Source organism: Poecilia formosa, unplaced genomic scaffold (assembly GCF_000485575.1).
Source record: "Poecilia formosa unplaced genomic scaffold, Poecilia_formosa-5.1.2 Scaffold156, whole genome shotgun sequence".
NCBI lineage: Eukaryota > Metazoa > Chordata > Actinopteri > Cyprinodontiformes > Poeciliidae > Poecilia > Poecilia formosa.
The window spans coordinates 488458-506375 of record NW_006800095.1 but is presented as its reverse complement, the minus strand read 5'-3'; the positions used below and the strand labels follow the sequence as shown (position 1 = coordinate 506375).

Genomic DNA, 17918 nt, shown 5'->3' with positions numbered 1-17918 from the left:
AAAGAAACGCAGTTGGAAGCATCACACATGTTTATAAATCCACCTGGGCTTCTTCTTGCTTCTGCTGTCGTAACAAGATTTATTTGTTAAAAATCATTTTAATTGATTTTGTGTAAAATTCACTTGCTAATTAATTAACTGATTAACTAATTAATCAGTGTAATCCATAATCATCAGAATGAATAGAAATCAATGCTTTTTTTATGTAATTTTTTAATTAATTAACTTCTTTGTGATTCAGCTTTGATATCAAGTTTAGCTTTTCAAGCTGTGATGTGATGTGAACGTGTGACTGCGTTCTGGATTAATGGCAGATCTGACTGTAAGGTGACTGACAATGCAACCGCTCTTCCCCGTTCTCTGTCTCCCCCTGGTGCTCCCCTGCTGCCACTGCACCCTCCCGTACTCAGGCTCTGGCTCAGGCCATAAAGGAAGCCAAAGAGCAGCACCCTGACATGTCAGTGACCAAAGTAGTGGTGCATAAAGAGACAGAGATCACGCCAGAGGAGGGGGAGGACTGACCCAGGTAAGACCGACCCAGTCCCGGTCCCGTTCCCCAGCCTGCCGGGTTTTCATGTGGTTTGGATCGGCCTGCTTCTGTCGCGCTCGCAGCTTGTTGCATCGCCTTGTTGGGCTGCTGGTGTTTGTTCTCACTCAAGCTGGATCACACAGCCTCTGCTTGCATTAACAAGGCTTTAAAGGGGATCTTTCATGCAAAATTCATATTTTGCATGTTTTTTTGTACTTCCATTTGGGTTTCTGCTGCTTCTAAAAACAGCCCAAGCACTTAAAAAAATAAACATACAGCTGGTTCTGTTTTTTTATATATATAGAAATGTATTTAACATGACAGTAGAAAATACATGGTGTGGGACATTACATTAATGAAAGGAGAAAAAAAATAAAACAATATTTATATTACAGAACAAAGAAAAACATAAACAAAGTATTGTGTTTATGTTTTTGGTGTCTGGAAAATGAGCAGTTTCAAAAAACCTCCCAAATGTAAAATCACAAATCAGTGGAACTCAGCCCGTTACCTAGCAACCAACCTGAACCCAGGCCGTTACCTAGCAACCCAAACTGAGCTCCATCACCTTTGGTCAGCTGGTTTTACCTCTGTATAATGGCTGCTGGAAAGGACAAGTGTTTTATTGTTGACTTACCATCCAGAAACCACTTGTTCTATTCTTGTTGGTTGTGCAGGAGGCTCTACTTCTGTTTTTCAAAGATGCATGATTGCATCTTTTTGCAGCCATTTTTATGCGTGAGTGTAAACATTGAGTTGGGGGGCGTGGCCAGCAGAAGCTTGTTTGGGTTTAAAGTGACAGGAGGCCCTAAAACGGCTCATCCTGATCTGATTAGACAAATCTAATTTTCTAAGAATTATTTTGTCCAAAACATTTAATGAACATGTTTTGTACAGCCCAAGAGAGCATAATAGGTGAATCTCATGTGGATGTATTTATTTACGACGCTTAAAACAAGATAATTTGGGCAATTAAAAATAATCATTCGTCCATCTCACAGAAGAGATTAAACCATTTGTGTTCCTGTTGTTGTCTGTACAAGTAGAGATTAAATACCGGCTCAACCGGCTGCTGATCCTCAGAGAACTGCAAACACACCGTCACGCTCTGAAATCTAACGCCCGATTACGCAAACGAGGCGTGGTCCGCCACTCGGAAAGCCTGAAGAAAATCTGACTGGAGACGCCTCATCCACAACCCTGAGTGGTTCGTTTCCTCCTGCAGGAAACGGCACCAGATCAGAACATCGCGGTAGAGATTCACCAATCTAAACGCCAACATTTACATTTTCCTCTTAAACTTTACAGTTTTTCTTAAGTTTGCACCATATTTAAACCAACTCACACATGTTGAATATCAGTGTTTTTACAGTGAATGTATTAATAAAATGAATTAAGACGAGAGGGAACATTGATGAAGTTGTGCTAAGCACCAGTTGAAGTCATAGGATCCAGTAACGTCAGAATATTTTTCACCATTTCTCTTCAGAGAAACTAAACGATCAGAAATCCTCAGGATTGCAAATCACTAACAGACTTTTAGTGGAAGAGAAGCGGAGTCGTTAATGTTCCTGTAATTTTATTAAGTCTGTTAGTTATTAGAGGTGATTTTCATTTTCATAATGTAAACGCTGTGAAATAATCATCTATGGCTGATTCTTTATCCTCGACTCTGAGCGAGGAAACATGAAGTTTGAATAAAATATAAAGAATCAGATTATTTTTTTATTGCTGAAAATCGCAGCGTTTGGTTTTGTCGACTTACTTCCCTGTTCTAGGTAAATATTTTTATGTTTTTTTGCTTTTAAACCATAAACTCCTGTTAATCAGAATAAAGCTGATTTTAAGCATCTCTATTCGGTTTCTTCTTGCCTTATTCTTTCATTATTTCATTCATTTCTTTTTCTACTGTCGTTTCTTCTGGTTTTGTATCATTTTTTATGTCCAACCTGCCTTTCTTCTGTTCTTTCTTTTTCTCTTATCCTCCCTTCCCTTTTTCTCCTCTTTATGCTCCAGCTTTATTTTTTCATTATGTCCTTTCTTCTCTACCTTTTGTTGCTTCCTGATGTTCTACAATATTTACTCTCTGTTCTTTTTCTTTTCTGTTTTTCTTTTACTAATTTCTATCCTTCCTCTCTAATCTTATTTTCTTGCATTTTTTTTCCATCTTTAAGTCTTTCAGTTCTTCCCACTGTATAACTGTAAACAGTTCAGAGTTCACTCCAGCCTTTATAATTATAAACTGACATAAAGAACTGAACTCTGAAAAGTTGATTCAGGAAAAGTCTTTTAATGAACAATTGGAGACATAAACGGCCAAATAAACATTACTATTTGGGCTATTTAGCAAAATAAATCTGATTTATTTAAAGAACTTTTTGGATTTCAGATTCAAAGTTGAAGTGTGAAGATACTGAGTTTAACCTCCAGCTGGAAAAATGAAAAGCAAGCTGTGTTTTTGACTCTGTAGAAAATAGGTCATCGCTCCTCGTTCCTGTGTGTCTGCAAACTTCCCAAACGTGTTTAAACTCGCACGCCGCCAGCAGCTTGAGGGCTGCAGCAGGCGTGACTTCACCTGAAGAAACTTGTCTTTTCACTCCATCTTCTCTGAGCGTTTTCCTGCTCCGTCCCGCGCAGCGCAGTGCCGCTCTGAAGCTCGTTTCGTTAGCCGAGGCTCAGGCATGCATGAGGACGCTTTGCATGACTCACCAGATGGGAACGCTTGGCTTTGTTTCTGCAGCCTTCCTGTCCGGGTGTGTGTGCGTGTGTGTGTGTAGTTTGTTTAATGAGTGTTTCAATAGCATTGGCAACACTGAACTGAATGTTTTCTCTTTTCTTTTGGGGACATTCTCGTCAAACAAACAGTATTTGGAAATAGTAGCAAAATGTGAAGTTGTTTTTTTTATTTAGTTTATTTTTGGGTTGTAAACATTTATAGCAGGGGTGTCCAAAATGAGGCCCAGGGGCCGTTTGTGGCCCTTCGGTTGATTTTCAGGGTCTGTACTGGTGACTGAAGTCCTGAAAATACTTGGATTTAAATTAGGTGTTTTCAAGTTTTCAAGTTTTGGAAAGTTCTTGATTTTTGAATAAAGTCCTTGAAAGAGCTTGACATTAAAGCTGCACAGTTTTATAATCAATGTTTGATTAAAAACCTGAATGTGGAAAATGTTGCACATTTTTTTCTTCCTGTCTGAAGTTAAATGAGGCTAAACTTTACTTGTTTCAGGTCAGTTAGAATTACCTAAATTATTTAAATACCAGAAAACTTTGTTTTGTTAGTAACTTTCTTTCTGTATTGTGTTTCAGGATTTAATTTGAGCAGGAAGGTTGTTTACTTCAACACGATTTATTTGGATTGTTTCTATAAATTAATATTTATTTTTTCTAATGGTTCAGTGACTCATTGATCTGGGTAATTAAAATAAAAGTTGGCTTATATGTGATCTATTAAAGTTATTGAAATGGGGTAAAATTTTACTTTACTTTCTCTCTGCTGTAGAACGTAGAATACCATCACTAAAATGTACTAATAAAAGTAATAAATGAAATATAATACTGAATTGAAAACATTTTATTGTTTAGTCAGTAATTCCTCTATCTAAACAAAAGAAAAGTAGATCTTTTCTCCTATTTTATGGTTTTAGTTTCTACATTGATTCTCATTCATTCTTGTTCTCTTGAAAGACGTAAAATCAGCTTCTGCTGCACTGCAGAGCAGCTAAAATAAAATAAAGTTTATTGTGGCGTTCCCATCAGCCTTCATGCATCTTTGTTTGTTTTCGTCTCTACTTCTGTTGATGTGGGTGAAACTGTGGCAACCCTTCATCTGACCCGCTCTCACTCTGCAAAAACATACCAAGTATTCTTGGTCTAGTTTCTAGTGCAAATATCTGAGTACACATGAAACAAGACAAAACTAACTTACAAGTAACTTTTCAGGGAGACATATGACCTTGTTTTAGGTCAATTTCTTAATAATAAAAAAATACTAGCTCAAGTTTAAGATTATTTTTCATTTTCCATGTTATAAGTGAAATAATCTGCCACTGGAAAAGAACTTCTAAGCAATCATATACTTAAAACAAGCTCATATTTCTTACTAAAAACTTAGTTTTGTCCCATTTCAGGTTTCTTAGACATTAGCCGTAGAATCTGGACAAGAAATATTTGGTGATTTCTTGTGTTTTTGCATCGCTGAGGCTTAAAAAGCCTCAGAGGTAATAAAACGCGCAGCAGCTTCTCACTTCCGCTTCTCGCTCTGCTCTTCCAGGAATAACCGAGCTCTTCTTCCAGCGATCACATCTCACCGTCCGGACCGTCTGAAGGCTCCTCCTCTACGGACGCTGCAGCTCGCCGCTCCACTCGCAAACATCACCTGCAAAACCAACAAACACACTCTGCATGAGAAGGACGCCAAGCTGCATCACCAACCACACGGCCTCGTCTGATTTGTTTTAGTTTTTCTTTTAATGGTCCTGAATCCGAAGTAAACCTTCTGCTTCCACTGCCTTATTACGACTTTGATGCATTTTTATGATTGCTGAGGATAATTACTGTAGCAGCATTTTATTTATGAGATAAAGCCATCACTCCAGGAACTTGTAATTGCTGTAGGTTGTACATGTTAGAGAGCAAACACTATTTAACCTCAATGTAGAAGAAAACAAACCATCGCTTCACTCCCACACAATGATTTTCCACCTGGTGCCACTGTACATATCAGAGCCTCTCCAGCAAAGCCGGCTTACGATGATCTTTCTAAGGTTGATTTGTGTTATTTGAATTCGTTTCACTTTATTGTCTTTTATTTCTCTTTTTGGTTTTTCCTCCCACTCGAGCTCCACTTTCAGCGAGGAAAACGAAAAACAAAGTGACTTTTTGACGTGCCTGTGCAGGCTGGGAATGTTTTTTGTTTTGTTTTGTTTTCCCAGGGCGGGGTCGATTGGCCGCAGCACAAGCTCCGCGTCGGCCGGTTGGCGTGGCGACGGCACGGCCGCGGGGCAAAGGGCTCAGACGGCCGAGCTCCGCCCAAAAGAGACACAAAGTCCAGAAAGAGAAATCGGTTATCCTCCCCTGACATCCACAGCCTCCATCTGCTCCTCCATTTCACCTGCAGCCGCATTTTCCACAGCGTAGGGGAGGAAAACGGAGACTGACACATTTGTTGTTAATTTGCAGTTTACTCCCAAAATAATAAAGTGACCACAGTACAGCAGCTGGTGTTTCTGATTGCTTTCAGTCGCTCTGATTTCAGTCCAAAAAATGACTCGAATCTTGCAGAATAACATGGAACTGGGGAAATTTGGGATATTGATTTTGCTCCTACAGGCTTATCTAGAGAAACTACTCATTACCTTAGATCAACATTATCAGAACAAAGATCCAGAGAAACCCCTACTTGTTTATAAATCACAAACTACTTATTCTTCAACATGGGGTTATACCTTTTTCTTTTTGTTTCTCTTCTTTTGCTCTTTGGTTCGTCGTTTTGTTGTATTTCCTTCTAATTTATGTAAAACACTTTGAATTGCCTTGTTGTTGAAAATGTGGTAAAGAAATAAAATGACCCTATCTCCCATCAGTTAATCTGTCAAGTTTATTTGTGTAGCACATTTCAGCAGCAAGGCGGTTCAAGGTGCGTTACATAAGAAAAAGAGAAAGCTACAAGCTTAACACGATGCAGTCAACAACCGAGCAGACACATAATGTGTATTATGGCTAATTACCAATATTTACCAATGTTATATATGTTTCACAACGGTTTTGACACTGACAAAACCCAACCAGAAACGGATAAATACAAATATTTGTTGTTCATATCTGTTTTATTTATTGGACCGATACCTATAAGTTAAAAAATGGCTAATATCGGTCGATATTGCCGATATATTGTGCATTCCTACATAGAACAATGAAATGTATTAGTTTATGCTCAAGTAACTGAAACCATTATAAAGCCTTAAAGGGGCGGTATTATGTAAAATCTACTTTTTTTGAGCTTCACATTGTTTTATACAGTTATAAAAGCATCAAAGTGATGCTTTGACATTTTTCCATGCATGTTTTAAAGTCCTTTAGTGTCCACGGCAACCATTCACATGCAAAACACCTCGACCTAGACCTGCCTCCTTAGAGTTGCAGTTTCCAAGCTTCCGCCTCACAGAGCAGCTCCTTCAGACTAGCCAGCAATAATTAGCAAACACCTGGTAGAACTGCACTTCTGCTGAGCTCATTATTATAACTACTTCTCAGTGAAAAGCTGGTAAAAACATTTGTAGGAGCCATTTATCCTTTCTGGTGTTTATCGCCACCAGGGGGCGTATTTAATTTTGAGTTCTGAGTGTCTGATGGGGGCGGGGGGGGGTTATTTAAGGTCAACCATCATTCTGTTCAGGTGTTGTTAATAGGCAGAGGCAAACAGTTTTCTACTCTGCTTGGTTTGGATGGATGTCGAATTTATGTGGATCTAAATGGAAACAGTAAGACAATGGACATTGTTCTGACAAATAAATGACTTTCTTTTATGTCAAACGGAAGATCGGCATCATGAATTTTAATTGAGCGCACGTAAACCCAACGCGTTTCAAGAACAACCACCAGTAGCCTAAAATACAGGATTTTAGCCGCTACAACATTGTTAAAGGGTTAATAGAGGAGCCATGTGGCGATGACTTCCTGAAGGCGGAGTCAAATTTGACAGTATCTTGGAAATACGTAATGCTGCCCCTTTAAGATGCAGCAGATCAAATATCACATAAAATGACTTCAGTATTTCAGAATAACGTTGAACTCGAATTATTAGTTTACGCTCAAGTAACTGATGAAGTTATAAAGCCTTAAACATAAATTACAGTTTTAGTTGAACCAGTATATGGCAGCAGAATTGCAACGCTTTTATTATTGTAACTACGTAATGACGTCAACACTTTACTGAGCTGTCTTGTGCGAGTCAAAGAGTAGTGAAATGGTGAGAGGCGTTACACCTGGAGAAATTGGAAAGTTTCAAAGTACGTTTAAAATACACTTTTTATAATTTATTTGTTCATTTATCTATTTTAAGAAGCACCTGTTGCATTGACATCTAAAATGTTTCATATGGGTTTGGTTATCAAACAGTAGATTATATGAGACAGTTCGTTATGGAGTCATCATTTATACTTCCTGGTTTTTTGTTTTTTTTTCATATCCCCCCTTAAGGTGAATGTGTTGATGGTTTGTTTTTGTGGATTTAAGTTGTTAAACTAAGCCAAAAACGTATTTTTTCTTTTTTGTTTGTTTGTTTGTTTTAAAACTTTCTTTAAACACAATATCAATGAAAACAATCACCCATGTATCCGTCGTCTATATCCAACCCAGCAATGAAAGTATTTAATATATCTTAAATGTCTTGATCTCTTAAATTCAGGAATAAAAGATATATTTTAGAAAGGTCAGCCTTTTTATAAAGCGATAATTTATTTTTAGTCTGTCATTTACATGCAAATGAGCTAATAAAACAGCTCACTAATTCGCAGTAGGTCGACATTATAAATATGTGGCAGCCTGAACACACCAACTCCATGTTGAAGCACGGTGTGGAGCAAGAACAGGGACAATCACCTTCCAGAAGGACAACAATCATGAATGGTTTAGAGTGTACCGTATTCATCTGTTTAAATGTCCTAGTCAAAGTACAAAGATAAATCTGATTAAGAATTCATGGCGAGACTCGTAAATAGTTGTTTGTGGACGCTTTCCATCCCGTCTGACAGCTTTAGGTATTTTCTAGAAGTTTTATAGCTGGTAGATGCGTACCACATTTTTTAGTTTTCAGGCAAGAGAAGTTTATTTGTATCACTTTTTGGCTTGGAAACATAAAACATGAAATTTCATTTAGTATAATAAAGGAAAACCACAAAAACCTAAAATACAGACAAAATAATTGTGTTTCAGTTTTTGAAAAAGCTCCAAACAAGGACTGGGTTTGTTAATTAGCCTGTGACTTGAAAACAACAGTCGCTTTGTTTTTAACATGTAATATTGTTTAACATGCGGTCAATGATGAAATAAACTTGAATTGTTTTGTTTCATTCTTTTGAACCACTACTGCTTCCACTGCACAACTGTGTTTATTTTTGTTGGATTATCGCATAAATAATAAAATATCCCATGCCTGTAACTTGGTAAATATGAAAGAAATTCAAGCGGTATGAACAGTTTTGAAGCGCTATATTTTTTCCAAATCAGAGTGATTCATCTGTCCACATATAGACGATCTTGTGGGTGCAGTACCCTCTCCGGGGCGTTAGGTGGCAGTAGAACGATGCCCCGTTTCCTGCGGAGCCGCACAGTCACAACAAGAGGAGGAAGAGGAAAAACGACAACTCTGGATCTGGATCGTCGTCGACTGCCTTGCGTGACAACACAGGGATCGTTCAGACTTTGGGTATTGGCGCTTTTTATTCTCCTCTCTCTGTCGTGTCGGAGCGCCGCGGATCGGCCGCACTGCCGCCCGGTTTGTAGCGGTACGTGCCCCGCGGTGTCGCCGCTGTCGGAGCGCTGCCTGTCGGGCTGCAGAAACACTAACCGAGGCTGGTTGGCTGGCTGGCCAAGATGGCTGGGCGCAGTGAAATGTGAAATATTCTCGCTAAGGTTGATCCTTTCCTGCACGCAGCGTTGCTTGTCACGCAAACATTGGCGCGGAAATGCGCTGGTGCCCCGCAGAACAGTTCGTGTGTTTGTTTCTGTTTGTGTTTTTATTTTTATTTTGATTAGCTTAACCAAGGCTCAGCTCGCAGTTGGGCCTGCCTGTCGTAATTGCTCCTGTTCAGAGGCTTTTTGCATGATTGATTTAGCCACTTCTTTTTCTTCTTCGCGTCTTATTTGTAAATAAAAGCACTTTTAATTGCATGTTGCATCAAATGCTGCTTCTCAGTTTGTTTGTTTTACAATTAGAGGCATGCGAGTAGAGCTCCACCCCTCTGCTGTTGCATGCAGCCCTGATCTGGTGTGAAAATTAAAGCACATCTTTAGTTTCTAATCACATCGTACCACCATTTCCACACCTAAATACCCATAAAAAGGTTTGCAATGTTCATATATTATATTAAAAGTATCATTTTCTGCAGATTTTAACCGGGTTTCTTCACCAAACAGCATAAAAACATCAATCTAAGTAGAATACAGGAAATGACGTAGGTAAAGGAAAACTCGGGATCACATCAGCTGAGTTAAACATATTTATTGTCAGTGATTTCTCTGTTTTGTGTTAAAGATGCACCGAACTGACATTTCCTGACTCAGATTTAATTTCCGATTTTCTAAAGTCTAATGTCTCAACTAAATTTCAATTTAAAGTTGTAAAAACTAAGAACTTTACCCATGTGATCTTTATAAACAAATAAAGCAGCAACTGCAGATTATTTTTTGATAAATTAAAAGATAAAGATTGGAGAGTTTTTTAATTACTTTGTTTCCTGCTGGATTTGAGCTTACAGCCTCCATCAAGGAACTTGTTGCATATTGTTTAAGCTTCTTTGTGTATTTTACTACTTAATCTTTGATCTCAAATGAATACTTTGATGCAGTTTTGTAAGTTAATGTGTTTCATGAACTATACATTCACTCCTTGCATACTAATAATATGTTTTTTCTGTTGGATGGGACGTTTTCTCACCGTTTATTATGTATTGGATTTATATTTTAACAACTGAGATGCTAAAGCTAACATATGGTGGTCAGAACATTGTGATAGTTATAAACAAAAATGGAATATTTATTACAACATCACAACGTCTCTCTACCTGGCTTTCTGTCGATACAGTGAAACAGATTTAAAGAGGAGTGACAAAAGCAAAGGAGGTGGATTAGCAGTGCATTTCATTCACTTCATATTACTGTGGAGTATTGTGTCTGCTGCTCAGAAATTGAGCTGTTAGCGTGACATGACAACTGTTATTACATTTTAGGGAACTGTTTAAAAAAGTTTGTGTATTTGGATCTTTAATGTATTTTTAAAAATAGGCTTAAGTGGTTAAATAAAAAAATCTGCAGAATGTGCCAATATTTTCACCCAGTTAATCAGTTAATTATCAGTATAACTGATTACTAAGATTATCATTATCAGACAATAATATCCTGTCACTAAAGAAGCAGTATTTTGCAAAATCAACTTTTTTGCGTTTACGTCATGTTATAATGTTATTTCCTCATCAAGACATACCTGGACTGTTGCCTTGATTCTTTCTTTTAATTATAATTTAAAGTTTATTGATCTTTGAGAATGTGTTCTTGCACTGTTGTACCATTGAAAATCCTCTAAAGACAATATTATCGTTTATCGTAATAATTACTGGGACTGTTTATCATCCAGCTACATTTGTTATGGGGGCAGGTTTAATACCGCCCCTTTAAGGCATTTCTAACCTGCGTCTCTGTCGCCTGCAGGTTGCTCCAGCTTGACCTGCACCATGTCTGATTTGCTGAGATACATCGACTACGACCACAAAGCCACCTTCCTGAAGATGCTGAACCAGCAGCGCATGGAGGGCGAGCACTGCGACGTGGTGGTGGTGGTGGAGAACATCGAGTTCCGGGCGCACCGCTGCGTCCTCGCCGCCTGCAGCAACTACTTCAAGAAGCTCTTCAAGAAGCAGAGTGACGAGGACAACTCCATCGTGGAGCTCGACTTCATCCGCTCCGACATCTTCGAGGAAGTGCTCAACTACATGTACACAGCGCGGCTGGCGGTGCGGAAGAAGGACATCAACATGATGATGTCGTCCGGACAGATCCTCGGCATCAACTTCCTGGACAACCTTTGCACCCAGAAGCGGGAGCTGACCAACATGAAGACCCGCGAGAACCAGGCGCCGGACGACCACGGCATGCGGGCGCAGGATGCCATCTTGAAGGAGCTCGCCATGGAGGAGGTGAGGAAAAACAGCTTCTACGACCAGGGGATGGACGCCATCGGCCCCGGCGGCTCCCACGTCTCGCAGCCGCACAGCTACAACACGGGGCTGGGGAAGGACCCGCACGCCCACGGCTGGGGGTCGTCGACCTCCGCCGCCGACATGAAGCTGGAGTACCTCCTGTACGGCCACCGCGACCACAACTCCTGCCAGAGCGCCAGCGCCAAGCCACTCGACCACAACGCCAAGAAGGAGCGGCTGCTGACCGCCAACCGCCCGTACGGCTGCGAGCACTGCCCCAAAGCCTTCACCACCGCCGCGCACCTCAAGGAACACCTGAAGATCCACTCGGGCTTCAAGCCCCACCGCTGCGTCGTCTGCGGCAAGGCCTTCATCCGGGGGCCCGACCTGAAGCGGCACGAGCGCGTGCACAGCAACGAGCGGCCCTTCGCCTGCCAGATGTGCGAAAAGGCCTTCAAGCACAAGTCCCACCTGAAGGACCACGAGCGGCAGCACCGGGGCGAGCGGCCCTTCAACTGCGGCTCGTGCGACAAGGCGTTCATCAAGGCGTCGGACCTGAAGCGCCACTGGAACACGATGCACAGCGCCAACCCACGCAGACAGATGTCGCTGTCGCCCGCCGCCTCCCAGCACGGCCCGGCGGAGGCCGCCGACCAGAGAGACTGGAAACTGGAGACCGGGCCACACTCGCACAACTCTGGGGACTGCTGAACGATCCGACACACACACACACACACACACACACACACACACACACACACACACACACTGACATACAGGGGCGTCTCAATAAATAGGAATATAATCAATAAGGTAATTTTATTTCAGTCATTTAATCCAAAACGTACGACGGAGGATGAGGGCCATGCTAAGAAAATAAAGAAAATTATGAGAATAAAGTCAATAATATTATTAATTTATTCTCATAATATTTACATTATTCTAAAAATATTATTACTTTATTCTCGTATTATTTCGACTTTATTCTCATTATTTTATTTTTTAATCTTTCTCAATATGGCCTTTATACTCCATCATAATCTCATGTTTAAAAAAAACCAATTCATTACAGACAGAATATTTTCAAATTTTAATTTCTGTTATTTTAGAGCACAGGTGCCAAACTCAAGGCCCGTGGGCCATATCCGGCCCAACAAAGCTATTTTTGTGGCCCTCTGTACTCCAGATTCGTTTAGAGGGCCACATAATTAGAATTTTAAGATAAATATTACTTTATCAGTCAAAAGGAATCACTTAATATTTGAGAAAATATGTGTTAAATTTTAATTAATCTTAAAAAGCACAACTCAAAAGCAGAGAAAGATGTAATATTTTAAGTTTGTCAGTATGTAGCTTTATTAATGATTTCATGATTTCAATTTGACCCGAAATTATTTTTTGACACCCTTGATTTAGAGGATTTTAGCCAAAACATGGTTTAATTACACAAAACTGTGTTGTAATAGGATTTAACAGAAAAAAGTTCCACACCACAAATAGTAAAAACTGCAGAACTGAATCTGATGTATTAAAAAAAGAATAGTATTACACTGTGGCTAAATGATTATTTTAGTTATTAAGTTATTCTTTTGACCATTAATAATTAAAAATTGTTACAATTGGATGAAAAAATCAGATTTTGCACTTAAGCCTTTTTTTATGCAGTATTAAAAAAATGCGAATAATTTAATTACATTTTTAAATTATTACAATTTGCTTAAAATACAAATGTTATATTTTTCTACAGTTTAGCTTAATTAATCCTATGACTGTCAGCAAATTACCTTTTCTCTTTGTCCGCATATTCCAGTTCCTGATTAATTGATTACTAAATTAGTTGACGATTATTTGATGAATCGATTAATCACGATTAACCCGATTAATCGCTTCAGCCCTACAGTACACACACAGTAATATTTACTTTAATTTTAAGGATTAACATGAACACAAAACTATTTTTATAAGATTTTTAACTGATAGTTATTTTATGTAGCTGCTAACTTTAGAGTTATCTATCAGTCAGTCACACCCACAAAACCACAAAAAAAGCAGAATGTGCCATGTCCAAGCATATTGATGGAAAGTTAAGTGTAAGGATAAGCTTTAGTGGAAAATGTTAACAGTACTCCATAGATTCTTAGAATCATTTTGGTGATTGAATAAGCTTTTGGTGTCTTTGGAAGTGAGGGCAGAAAAATAAAATCAGCATTTCCATTAGGTTTGTTAGCAAACGGAAGCTTTCATTGCTCTACACTTTTCCAGGCAGACATCTACTCTGACAATGCACTTGATGAAACACAGAGGACCAACATAAGTAGATGCACATTGCACCTCAAATCATCACTGACTGTGGAAACTTTACACTGGACCTCCTTTAACCTCTCTTTTATGACCTCGATTTTCAAATAAGACACAAATTTTACTTTTATCTGAAAAGAGGAATTTTGGGCCTGATTCAGAAACAGCCAAATATGCAACATGCATCAGGTGCTGCCCGTTTCCTGCGTTTTTACATTGTCTACTATCACACTTTTTCCTTCCACTAAACTTTCATAACATTTCTGTGTTAAAAATCTTACGTAACTTATGAGAATTTCAGGTTGTAGCCAATCAAATGGTTTGAAAAATGTTAGTTTCACTTTTTTTATTGAATTGCTGACTTTAGTTATCTTTTTGATTATATTGTAATTAATTGAGATGCCAGTGGACTGACCTGCTAACATGCACACTTTAATCCCACTTACACACACCGACACAAGCACGAGGACAGTGATGGGAGTGCAGAACAGGAGAGCAGAGCATGTTCATAAAGACTGTGAGGCTGTATTATTATTATTATTATTATGATTATTATTATAATTCTACAGAGTTATGTCCTTCCCACCTGTAAAGTCATGTAAATGTTTAGTTCACTATACTATACATATATTTTTCACAAAGCATCGTCGCTATCTAGACCTGAGGGGTTCTCATAACGTTATTTTTTTCTTTTCTTTTTAATAAAAAACATTTAAATGTTCGTTTAACCTTTTATGAATTTTATGGAGATAATAACAGAGTCCAAGAAGGAAAGAAAGAGGGAATGGGGGGAGAAAATAATTTTCTGCATAACATTTGTTGCATTGAGTATATTCATGTGGATGTTTTTAAATGGATGTTTAGTTGTATTGATTGATATTACACTGTAAAAGTAAGACGCAGACGAAACCAAAGTCTTGGACTCCTGACGGATCGTCCTCAGAGACTGTCCTGTCCAAGCAGAACCGGCCAACTAGATTTACTGTTATACAGTATGACTGTCATCCGGGGCTATCCACAGATAATGATCGGTGTCTGTATATACTGTAGCTTAGTTTGTTGCACAACTAGAGTTCACAATATTGAAATCATGCACATATAACATTGTCCTACTCCTACACTTTGACAATAAACACCATTTGCTGTGTTTTAATGTTGTTGTCTTTTTGTGGAAGCAATAAAACTTTTACAAATGTTTCTTCAACGTACATCTGGGCTAAAGTTTTACCGTGACGTATGTAATGCGCCAGTTCGACGGTACGAAGCTTTTCGGAAATTGTCTGCGCTGTAAACCGCCATTCTCCACTGCGAAGAGAGAAGTGCCGAGCTCAATGAAATGGCTGTCAATGTTAATTCATTATTTCGAAGCGCGGACGGCTTCGTTCACATCCTCCGCTGCCGTTGCTAAACTACAGGCAGACTACAATTCTAAAACAGCGCAGGAAATCGACGTCATCGTTCACGTCTCGTCCTTTTGTTCGCTGATTGGCTTGGTAGAAATTCTAAACCGTCGGTGCTACGTCATCTGCAGCTCTACATGCTAGCGATAGCCCTCATGCCAACGTTAGCCTTCCACGCAAAATAAGCATTTTACATTATTATTATTTTTTTTTAGTTATGTTTATCACACTGAATGGATTAAGTCAATATAAATCAACGTAGTGGTGATAGCACATGTGCTACTGACAGCATTTAAGATAACCTTAGCATTTTAGATAATTTTTGTTTACGTTAGCACATTGAATGGAGTAATTTTTGTTGGTCAACATGTTGCTCATGACCCACATCCTACTGCTAGTGTCAACATGCTATTTACTCTACATGCTAGTGATAGCCCTCTTGCTAACATTAGCTTTGAACCTAAAATCAGCATTTTAGCAATTTTTTTTATTTATTAGATGTTTATCATACTGAATGAAGTAAGTCTATGTAAATCAACATACTGGTGACACCCCACATGCTATAGGTGCCCATAGTCGGTCCTTGAGGGCCGGCATCCTGCATGTTTTAGTCCGTCCCTGGTTTAACGCACCTGGATCAAATGATGTCTCATTAGAAGCCCTAAGAAGAACATTGACATGCTGAGAAGGTTGTTACTACCACCAGGGAGAGAACTAAACACTGGCCCTTCAGGACCGACTTTGGGCACCACAGATTTAAGGTACCCTTAGGATTTGGGGTAATTTTACGTTATATACTAATGTTACCATACTGAATGGAGTAATCTTGTGTTAGTCAACATGCTTGTGATAACCCTTGCACTACTGGTAGTATCAACATGCTAGTGACTCAATATGACTTAACTACTAAACAAAGAATCTTAAAATGACTTAACTATGCAAATGTTGTCAATAAATGCAGTGCAAACAGTAAATACAAAACAACATTGTTCAAAACAAATATTAGCTAATAATAATTAGCTAATTATTATCATTAGCTAATAATTAGCTAATGTTTGTTTTGAACATTTCTGAGATATATATCAGATATATATAAGACTGTGTATATTCCCTTTTGTAAGTACATTTCATTCAATTCCCTCTTATTTTCTAACAAAATTCTATAGTATTTATTCACAATTTTTTCTTAAAAATCCTTAGTGATCACTAGGCCTGTCACAATAACAAATTTTGTTGGATGATAAATTGTCTCAGAAGTTATTGTGATAAACAATATTGTTGTTTTGAGACCATTTTCAAATAATAATGCTAATGGCTTAATAATAACAAAACATTTTATTCTCAAAGACCAAAAACTTTAAATTCTAACTGTAAGTCTTTTTAAAGACATAATAAATAAACAAAACAACAAAGAAAATTCATTATGAAGACTCTGTAAACAAAATTGTCCTTCAAAAGAAGGGCTAGTTGAGACCAAAGTACCAAACTGAAGAGTTTTAACTTCTAGTTTTTGATGAGAGAGAAACAATAAATCATACAAATGGAAATTATTGAGCTTGTTTTAATTTATCATGTGATTATTTGATTTATTGCTTCTTGTGACAGGCCTATTTACAACTTGAGTGGAGTCAGTCTGTGATGCATTTACTTGACTGAGCATGACTGGAAAGTAAACAACTTGTTTATGTAGACATATTGAATACATTAACATGCATTTTGACTCAGCCTTTGGTTTGTTGTAAAGGCTCAGACACTCTGCAATCTCAGGTCACATTCTGCACCTTCAGCAAAACCGTTTTTATTTTGAGAATAATAAAGCCTGGAGGAAAAAAATCAGTAGAAATCTCAGCGCTCGTCTCATACTCTGTATGCAACACTAGATGGTGCCCTGTTCCTAGTGATTGACCCGTTCTTGTCCATCTTTGACCTGCTGGTGTCCACCGTCCATCGCTATGGGAACCAGAAATGACACTGGTTTGATGAAAAACCTGCAGTATTTATTAAAGGAAGCTGAGTTCAGAGTGAAAAACACAGACTGAGTGAAATGTATGCGCTGTCACACCTCTGTGTTTTCCATGCATTTTACATGCGCTTGGAGGGATGCCGGTGGAAAGTCAGGGCGCTGTAGATTCGGGAATAAAATCGCCTTCGTCTTGGTTGTTCGTCCTCACAGCCCAGTGGGAGAACATCCAACAGGAGCAGAGCTTGAACACATGGGATTTGAAGCAGCTTTGTGGAAAAATGACATCAGTGTCTAATGGAAAAGGCAAGCCTGACCTCGCTGTCAGTGGATGCCTGAGATCTGTTTTCTGCATTTCCTGACCTTGTTCTTGTTTCTGTGCGTGTGTTTGTACATTTAGAGAACCAAAAAGACCAACAAAGTGTGGGTATTTTCCTCTGACTCCTTTTTTCAGTTGCACTGAGCTCAGAGGTGTGGTGCAAGTTAAGTTGTGGTTACGGTTAGAGTTAGGAATATGTTGGTAATGGGTACAATTAGTGTTAGAGTTAGGCATAAATGCAGTTCCTGAAATGAATAGAAGTTGATGCAACATCCTCAGATCAATAAAACTTCCCAAGTATTTTTGTCTAGTGCAAATATCTAGGACATTTTATTTGAAATAAGACAACAATACATTAAAAGTAACTTTTCAGCAAGATAATTAAGCTTGTTTTGAGTCAATAACTATTACATGTAGATTTTTTTTAAAAAGTATTAGGTCCAATGGCAGACTTGTTTCACGTAAAACAGGGAAGATGTCTTGTCAAAAGACATCAGTT

At 38.6% G+C, this 17918-nt stretch overlaps 2 protein-coding genes across 20 annotated transcripts in view; both read left to right on the top strand.

The window, feature by feature from the left end:
- Positions 1–5744, top strand: part of epb41l3b (erythrocyte membrane protein band 4.1-like 3b) — a 77914-nt gene extending 72170 nt beyond the window's left edge. For 17 of the 18 annotated variants that reach the window (XM_016677455.1, XM_016677449.1, XM_016677446.1 and 14 more), the window contains 2 exons: positions 411–526; positions 4800–5744. In XM_016677455.1, the coding sequence (XP_016532941.1) occupies positions 411–521 (111 nt within the window). In that variant the 3' untranslated portion in view covers positions 522–526; positions 4800–5744. The remainder of the gene's footprint in view (positions 1–410; positions 527–4799) is intronic. The other variant, XM_016677453.1, reaches the window with a different exon arrangement.
- A 3050-nt stretch (positions 5745–8794) lies between these two features.
- LOC103146330 (zinc finger and BTB domain-containing protein 14-like) lies at positions 8795–12184 on the top strand. 2 transcript variants are annotated; one of them, XM_016677431.1, is made up of 2 exons: positions 8795–9033; positions 10955–12184. In XM_016677431.1, the coding sequence occupies exons 1-2, from the start codon at positions 8832–8834 to the stop codon at positions 12151–12153; spliced, it is 1401 nt and encodes a 466-aa protein (XP_016532917.1). In that variant the 5' UTR covers positions 8795–8831; the 3' UTR covers positions 12154–12184. The 2 variants fall into 2 exon arrangements, with proteins under 2 accessions (XP_016532917.1, XP_007564258.1); XM_007564196.2 differs by having other exon boundaries at positions 8874–8954.
- Positions 12185–17918: the final 5734 nt, after the last annotated feature.